At 41.1% G+C, this 9,176-nt stretch overlaps 1 protein-coding gene across 1 annotated transcript; it reads left to right on the forward strand.

Annotated features, from left to right (window-relative positions):
* The first annotated feature begins 1,477 nt into the window (after positions 1-1,477).
* On the forward strand, positions 1,478-9,039 carry LOC137787394 (14-3-3 protein zeta-like). Its single transcript, XM_068579790.1, has 6 exons — positions 1,478-1,617; positions 2,226-2,644; positions 5,714-5,837; positions 6,703-6,866; positions 6,959-7,054; positions 7,959-9,039. The coding sequence occupies exons 2-6, from the start codon at positions 2,351-2,353 to the stop codon at positions 8,031-8,033; spliced, it is 753 nt and encodes a 250-aa protein (XP_068435891.1). The 5' UTR covers positions 1,478-1,617; positions 2,226-2,350; the 3' UTR covers positions 8,034-9,039.
* The last annotated feature ends 137 nt before the right edge of the window (positions 9,040-9,176 follow it).

Raw genomic sequence — 9,176 nt, forward strand, 5'->3', positions numbered from 1 at the left:
ACTGGGTGACATGTTGCTAGATTACATTAAACATGGGAACTGTTGACAAGACAATCTCGTCTCAAAGTCCATTTTGTAACTGTTCTAGAGATTTTGATCATGTCACATGATCTTGCCCGGTTGTCACTGTTTGGAAATATTTGCCCCGCTGCCATTAAATACTCACCTGAGCACCAAATCCACAACTGAAAACAATACATAATATAGGGACTAAATAATAAAATGACGGAACTATTTGTGAGCCATTTTTAAAGATATAGATTTCAGTCTTCAATATGAACAATGGAGATTTGGGGCTCATAGACATATTAGGAAAGTTAAAAGTGCTGTCGGTTATAGTCTTTCATGAGATTTGCTGATTACAGAATAATGGCATCCTCCTTCTTGAACACAACAAAATGGTTGGCATGCCAGCGTGTGTGAGTCAATCATTGTCTGCCAAAACGTTTAAGAATTTCAGTTGGCCAGGTTGGTGAGGGGTCGATTGGTGGTTGACATTCTAGCATGGAAACTGATCCTTCTCTGGATGTACACAGGGCATTTTCATCCCCTACACATAGTGTCAAAGCACCCCATCACTGAGCTACCTGGAGTGTGTTCACACGTGTTTTTGCCCTGTAAGATATGCTACATGCAAAGTGGTTTAAGTTGAACCAGACATGATAGCGTTACTTGAAATTTATGGAATTATTGATAAAACAAGTACCTCTTTGTGAAAGATATACACCCTGTTGTTATTGACAATTGAACTACAATGTGGACTGAAAGGTAGATAAAAAATAGCACACAAAACATGCTCATATTTGTTTATAACTGATGTTACATATAAAAGACCCTGACCTTCATGGCATAATCAATCTAAACAAGAATTTAAAAACATAACTTTTAAGCTAAAGTCAAGATGGACTGTACTACGACAGGTGCCATTCCAGAAGAAGACAGGCCACATGACAGGGCTCACAGAGATTGTGTTTGTGGAATCGACTGAAAATACACAAAAGCCCATGTTCCTGTTCATGAAGGAACATGTTATCCAGTGTAACATTGTGTTACTAATGTGTATATATGTTTTGTTTAACCGTTTTTGGACAACATTGGATGTACATATATTTAACATTGTCTGTGTGGGTTGTATTGTTTTCGTAGGATTTGTTAACTTGGTGAATATGAAATATATAAAATATTAGCCTATACTCCTTAAAAAACGTTTAAGAAAGATAAATGTCTCGTCAAGTATGTGCCACACCCGCCCACAGTGCCAACAGCGTGTGAAAGCAGGGCGTGATTGGATGCGCATCACCATGGCAATGCGATGACGTCTTCATCCCTTGCTCTAATTGGAGGAAACCCCGTGGCCCCAGCCGCTGCAGCGTTCCGGTCAGGCAAACTAACCCTGAACGACCGCCCCTTTCACCGCGCTCAACAACTACTGGTTTACACGGCCAAATATTTCTGTCAATCAAGTTAGATTGCGATTTATCATTGGACAGTTTACACTCAGTAGAACCGCCCTATTCTAGCAGTTGAGTTGAATTTTCACTGCCATTACTGTTATTTGCCTTTCTGACCATCCTCTCAAATCTGATCAATTTGTGGAGCAAATTTGGACCTCCGCAGGTTAGAAACGATGAGTACTTTATATTTTTTTCATTTCCGTTAAGTAAACTGTATGGTCGCCGGTTGGTCGCCAAACGGAACATTCTGGTCCGTTTCGTGTTTAATATGAGTATCGCTAACGTGACATTTTTAATGAAAGGAGTGGCCGATTAGCTTTTGCTAGCTCGCAGCTAGCTGCGGCAGACAGCTTTGTGGCGGCTCGCCGTGTGAAACGGTTCTGCCCTTAACGGTAGCGTTGTGCTGTCGATAGTCGTAGCCAGCCGCAGTTTAAAAAACGTATATTACGAGTTTTTTTGTTTTAATACTGCAATTCATCCGAAATGTGTCCGTTAATTGTTGTGAAAGCTGGTTGACTAAATTAACTGCGTTTTGGTAATTTAAGATACATGTTTCTGGAAACCGTTTTTTTTTTCTTGCCTTAAGCATTTTAGCCACTGCCTTTACCTTGCGTTTCACGGTTTCACTTTGTAGCTCATACCAAGCGGATGCATGTTTTTTCTCATGTAATGGCGATAGGCGAGCTATTTAGTATTTCGGTTGTATAACGCGAGGGCGAGTTTGATCAACACCCAACGTTACTAATTGTTCCAACGCTCTTCTCTTCGCAGCTTCTAACGTTACTGCGGGGAAATATCATCGTCGATCCCTTGCCGCACCTATTCTTCAACTCCATAGTCCTTGATTGCCACATAATCCCGGATTTCCAATTGATCAGTCTCCAATAATATAAACTATGGATAAAACGGATCTTATTCAGAAGGCCAAGCTGGCGGAGCAGGCTGAGCGTTACGAAGACATGGCAGAGAGCATGAAGGAGGTTACAGAGAAGGGAGAAGAGCTGTCAAACGAGGAGAGGAACCTGCTGTCCGTCGCCTACAAAAACGTGGTCGGGGCGAGGCGCTCCGCATGGAGGGTGTTGTCCAGCATCGGAGTGAAGGCCGAGGGGTGCGAGAAGAAGCAGCAGATGGTCAAGGAGTATCGGGAAACTGTGGAGACGGAGCTCAGAGACATCTGTAACTGCGTTCTGGTAAAGTATTCCGTTTTTAACCCAAATGTGTAACACTGCAGTGCGCGCGCGCGCGCGTGTGTTCTTGTGTGCGTGTGCTTGTGCTTGTGTACACACACAGTAGTGGCTATGACTATGAAGTGTGGTTTATTTAGTAATGATGAATTACTCTAACCCGCTCTTGATGCGAGTGGTGAAATAGGTTAACGTGCTTTATTTGAATAAATTAATTCTGGTTTACCATGAGTTTAGAGGTATACACTTTGAACTTGGTTGAAGAAACGATGTTTGCTCAACTTGACAGTTAACATGTCCACGTTGAGTCTTTTGCAGATGCCTGTCGTCATGACATCTGTAGTCACAAAATTTAAAGTGACACACAATTTATTTTAGTCGACTGGCATCTGCCCTGTTTCCTGTGAGCCCCACTGTTGCATGAATATGGCCGGAGAGGACAAGGAAGTATTATGTAGTCCTCCCACTGTTCCTGCCTTTTGGGAATCTGGATTTAGAACAATGGTCTTGAAAGCATGTGAGGGCGTGAACTGACAAAAGGTCATAGTGACTACACCATCAAGGTGTGTCTGAATGGGTGGAGAGAAGACTCGACACACTCACACACACACACACACACACACACACACACACACACACACACACACACACACACACACACACACACAAAGGAAAGATAAGCGGTATGCTCTGTGTTTACCCCATCTGGCAGATAGAAGCCTAATGTGGTTGGCCAAGTGCACGAATTTACATGCCCAAATGACTCTCACACTTTCTAAAGCCCAGTTTGTACGGATCATCATACAGAGACACTTTTTGAAAAACAATAAAGGCTGTGCTTGACAGTGAAGCTAAATGCATTCTCAGACACTCCATGTTTAAAAGCTTTACTGGAATACTAGGGGAGGTGGGGTAATACTTTCACCTCTTGTTTAATCTAATGCAACGGCACAGATTGGTGCTTTGCATTATTTCAAGTCTGCCTTGATAAAGGATTAGAGTAGATTGCCACTGTTGAACCAAAGAGGAAGCTAAGCTGTAAGATTGAGATCATTTCCATGAGCCATACGGCTGAGTTGCAGGGGCCATTCATCCAGCTTTCCATATGATTTCCTAAGAATATGCACTTGAGCAGCTGTGACTCAGCTCTCAGTATCCCTGATAGGGAGTGGTGTCTTGGGGTTTGTCAGCAGAGGAGGGTGTGTCAGTCTTCACGCCTTGACTTGTCTGCAGACACCTGACAAGTTAGTGATGCACCCACAAAGGCAGAAGCACTGAGACCGCAATAGACAAGTAAGCTGCTTGTGTTTCCCCTGTCTAGATTTCCTGCACTGCAGACTGAAACCAAGCAGGCTTGCGTCTCAGCTAAAAGCAGGTCTGGAGGAAGCAGGGGCTTGTGGATGTTTTGGCTCCAGTTTCCACACAGGATGTTAATGTAGGGCTTGTAGACCAGACGAGGTGCAAGCTGTGCAAATTTAGGCTATTCACACTTCTTTAGAACATGACATGCCTGACTGTACCATGACATTTTAAACTCCACAACAGATTAAATACTCCAAAGATGTCAATTAGGTTAGGATGGCCAGCTTGTCAGATATTTTGTGTTGGACCATTTCAAAATTTAATGCCTGTCAAGGTTGTCATAAAGACTCCTATATGTTTTCTTGTTCAGTCATCTTGTCTGATCATCACATTTGCAGAGTTTAAAGATACATTCTCAAAAACGTATGCTTTAATTTTCTTTGGCGGCACTTACGACAATAAAAAGTAATTGCAGATGTGTTTTTGGGTCTCACATTCCACCACTCCAATCGGTGTCGTCACAGACCCCTAGTTTGTGATTCTGTAAAGGAATTTCACGAGTGGGCTATAGACCCAATCACCATTGTGTTACCTCATTTGGTAAGACGTAACGACTCGATAGACATTTATTTAAATGATCATTTAAAAGCAACCACTAAGAACCACTTCACAGAGCATTATAGTGTTGCTATTTGAATTGAGAAAATTAGGATTAGTCCATGCTTGGGGAGAATGCATATGTTCCCAACATGCAAAGGCACTCGCACGCAAAACCAGTCAGGCTTTAATCTAACAACACTGCGTTTTCTTGTCTTTACTGGAGACTGAAATCAGAGCTTTGTGTGAAAGCATAGAAAGCGGAGCTACCCCTCTTGTTGTCTATTGTGCAGACCATGCAGGGAAAAAGGAATGCTAAGTACTTGAGACATGCGCGTGTTTTGGCTGTGCCAATCTTTGCGTCAGTAAGTGACTGGGTAGTGGCTGCTGGGGTGGGTTTGGCTCAGACAAGGGCTGCTTCTTTCTCTGCTGGGTTTAGAGGGCAGGGCTCTTTTCTTCAACATTTTTAATAATATAATGGATTGACGTTAAAGGCAAAGGATGTTTTTTTATTTATTCTAAACACCATATTTCCTCTCAATCAGATTTGTCATTAGGGTTAAGGTGTTGAGCATTTTTCAGCAATTCATCTTTTCTTGAAATTGTTCAATTTGAGCATAGACCCCTGGTTTCACTGACACCGATTAGCTCTAGCAATCTTCCTATGTCCACTCTAAAACATGATTTGGCCTAGAATATAATCGCGAGATGTGATTTTGTATTTTACAATGATTTACAATACTCTTTAAATCATTTTGCTGTTTTAAGCAGCCTGTCAAACGAATTTTTGACGTCTAAGCAAATATGTTCTTTGAGGTGAAACTGACACGTAGCAAAATGTTCCTTCTACATGACAGTGGTTGAACATTTGTACTTGGCTCCTGATAACGCAGAACTGTAATTAGTCATTGAGCTGAGCATCTGTAAAGGGCAAAGGGAGTAGTGCTCTCTGCTGGCTGGAGGCTAATGGAACACTTACAATGGATGAGCCCCACCTAGTTGGAGTTTTGTAACATGCAAGGTGGATGCGTTTGTTCATGCATCAATATTTGTGTCCAATTTAGTACAATTGGCAACTACTTTCACCATACATGGCATGTCTGCTGTTTCAGTGAATGCTTGTGTTAATATCATCCATGTTTTGGCTATTTGATCTAACATTTTCTGTGTTTGCAGGATCTGCTGGATAAACATTTGATTGAAAAATCCATAACTGCTGAGAGCAAAGTCTTCTACAAAAAGATGAAGGGGGACTATCATAGATACCTTGCTGAAGTTGCCACTGGAGATTTGAAAGATGGTGAGTTCACAGTTGTACTCTATTTTACAAAACAAATTAACTTCAACAAATCCAAATTCCAAGATAGAGCAAAAAAATTCTGGAAGAAAAGTATTCATTTAAATGTTTTTGTTGTTGTTGTTTCTCACTGCTTTACTTCTTTGTAATGTAGAAGTGGGGTTTCTTGGGATCTTAAATTGTTCTTTTTCTTTGCACACACAAGTTCAGACCCCTTATTGGAAAGAACAAATAAAACTGGGCCTATTTTACACTGCAAATAATGTGTCAGTTTGTCTTGGAGCTGAAAAGTGACGTCAAATAGGGCAATGCGTTACGGCTGAGTGGCCACAGGGCACCGTCTCACAGGACGGTTTAATCATATGTAGCACCAAATTAGCCTCCAGCTTTCCTACATGGAACGTTGTTCCAGAACTTCTTCCCCACCTGCCTTGTTCTGATTAGCATTGTGTACTTTAAGTCCAATTAAACGACATTAGTGTGCTGGCATAAGTACAAAAAAAGTACGCTTTTACTGGCAGTTATGCAATATTTCTTGGCTAGGAGCAGTAGCCCTTCTCTTGGCTGCTTTGCAACTACTTCAACAAGTCTGTGGAATAGTCTGATGCACAACAGCCCACAAACTCACAGATTTATCATTTCTGCTCTTTCAGTTTAACTACTGCTTTATTGTCATGTTTTATCGAGTATAGCTATAACTAAAAATTGTATGATTTTTAAAAAAAAAAATGATGATAGTGCTAAGATGTCTTGTTTGGACAAATTGTGGCTAAGTCAAATTTCACAATGATTTTGCTTTAAGTAGACCTATCTCAACCTTGACATGCATACATTGACTTTTGGGTTTGATTCCTTCTTCTGTCCCCAGGCGCCATTGGAAGCTCACAGAAAGCATACCAGGACGCGTTTGAGATCAGCAAGGCTGACATGGAGTCCACACATCCCATCCGCTTGGGCCTGGCGCTTAACTTCTCGGTCTTCTACTACGAGATCCTTAACTCCCCACAAAAAGCCTGTGAACTGGCGAAATCGGTCTGCAGACTTTCTTATATAAACCAGTCACTTTCCCCATGTCCGCCATTGTACTCTGTTGCAACTGCTAATATTTTCTTTTTTGCTTACAGGCATTCGATGATGCCATTGCAGAGCTTGACCAGCTCAATGAGGAGTCCTACAAGGACAGCACTCTTATCATGCAGCTCCTTAGAGACAACCTGACAGTGAGTGTTGTTCTCACGATGTGCACAAATATTTTTTACTGTGTAAGAAAATGGGTGAGACTAATGAACCGCACAAATAGGTACAACAGTGCCATAGATGTGGGCAGTCTCCACATGGAAGCATTCATTCTGGTTAATTAAAAACTTGGAAGAGTCATGTACCTGAATTCCCAAAGGGTTTGTAAAAAGTGTAATTGTCGCTACGCAGACATTTTCATTGAGGAGGCTGTCTGCCACATAACGTCCACTGAAAGTCAGTCAAGGATACAATTGGTGGGTGGTAGATGAGGGGAGGTGGGGGGGGGGGGGGTCATTGACTAAATTGTGTATGAAGCTTAGTTCATAGTCTTACCAGAAAGAGAAGCTCATAACTACGATTGCCTTTTGTTAAAAGTCATCCGCGCTGATTCCACATTTCAAATGCGGTTCGACAACGTGACCAGCACTTTATTTAAAGAATACAGAGTTGCCTCAGTATTTATTTTACTGTCCAATGACCGAACATCCTTGTTTGCGGGATGTATTTAAAAAGAGGGGTCTAGTATAGCATTTAAAAAATCATGGTGTGATTCTTGCTGGGCGCCGTACCACCAAACGGTTATTTTCTAGCTCCATTTCAAATTTCTACATTGCTGTAATCAACAAAACACAACAGTTTTAGGGTATGCACAGAGTTGTGTCTATTGTGTAATCACAGCCAATTACAGAGACTGCCTCTACACAGTTTGGATTTAAAGTTGATTTGTTTTACTGATCTTGTTTTTACAGTAATTATGGGATTGTGCATATACTGATAAAGTAAATTTGAACTATAATCCAACAAGATTCAGAAATGGTGAAGGAGTCTAAATATGTGACTGTATTCCACTTCATTTTTAACAAATATTTGTGTTTCTATCTCCAGCTATGGACATCAGACACCACTGCTGAGGAGGGCGAGGGTGGAGAAGGAGGAGAGCAAGTCGAGAATGAGAACTAAAAAAACAACAAAAACACAAGTCCTCGATGTTGGGGTCCTCTCCAAAACCAAGAAAAGGAAGAAAAAAAACAAAAAAACTTTTTACACATCCTTCATTCCTTATTGCTCCACTCAAACATTCTACCAATGAAACCCATTGCTGAAAAGAGTCATGTAAGAAAATAATGATTTAAAAGAAAAAAAATAATTCTTTTCACAATGTTGATTTGGACAACTGTAGAAGAGAGAAACCTCTATTTGTTTGGTTTAGGATTGTCCTGGCCTTCCCATTTGTGCAGTTTCAGTTGAAGAAAAGTGATTAATAGCTTGACATGGTATCAGACCCCCAGCTCAATTTGGAGGCAAGAAAAGTCCTGCAGTTGGACAACTGAAAGCTCAAATCCCACCTTTTGAGACTGTCAAATATATAAAGTAGTTTCTTCCTCCCTCCCCCCCATATCTTTTTTGAGTGTGTCTGTCTCAACACAGTTACGTGGTACGGTTACAACAGCTGAAGTCCAACTTCAAAAAGATTAACTTTTCATACTGCAGGGAAAGCTAGTGCACTTTACATGCTGGCGACAAATACTATAATGCAGCCAAGTAGTGCCAATTGGTTAAACCCTCACTTTCTGCCCTGGTTATGATGACACTCTTTCACTGAAGCATGCCTGTTGTTTGGGGGGTGGGGATGGTGGGGCTTGTCTGGTCAAATGCAGGGACCTTTTCAATGGAAAGAAGACAATTCTGTCATGCATGTCTCTTGAGATATTACACTGGAATGGGAACAAATGCTGTAACACACACACACACAAGTCCAAGTGTCAAGTTTAGTGATTTTTAAATGCAGGTTTGTACACATTCTACAAGTGGGTGATTTGTTAGTCTGTTCAGTGACTGTCATTAGAGATTTGGACCACTATTGTTTTGCTCTTCATTCAATTGTTGTCCCCAAAAGCCTTGTGGAACTGTTTGAATCCCTATGTATCAGCTATGTTAACATGAATAAAACATTTTATAAACCAAGGCCAAGTTTTGTCTTTCTGTTTATTTGCTTAATGTACTGTGGATGGTATTAATTTCTCCGTATCTAGTGTTTCTTTATTCAAGTTAAGAAATCTTTGACCGGAATGAGATTTAAGCAATACATTTCACATTTATTGT

Source organism: Clinocottus analis, unplaced genomic scaffold (assembly GCF_023055335.1).
Source record: "Clinocottus analis isolate CAN_PGR_092001 unplaced genomic scaffold, fCliAna1.0.p SCAF_17, whole genome shotgun sequence".
Taxonomy (NCBI): domain Eukaryota; kingdom Metazoa; phylum Chordata; class Actinopteri; order Perciformes; family Cottidae; genus Clinocottus; species Clinocottus analis.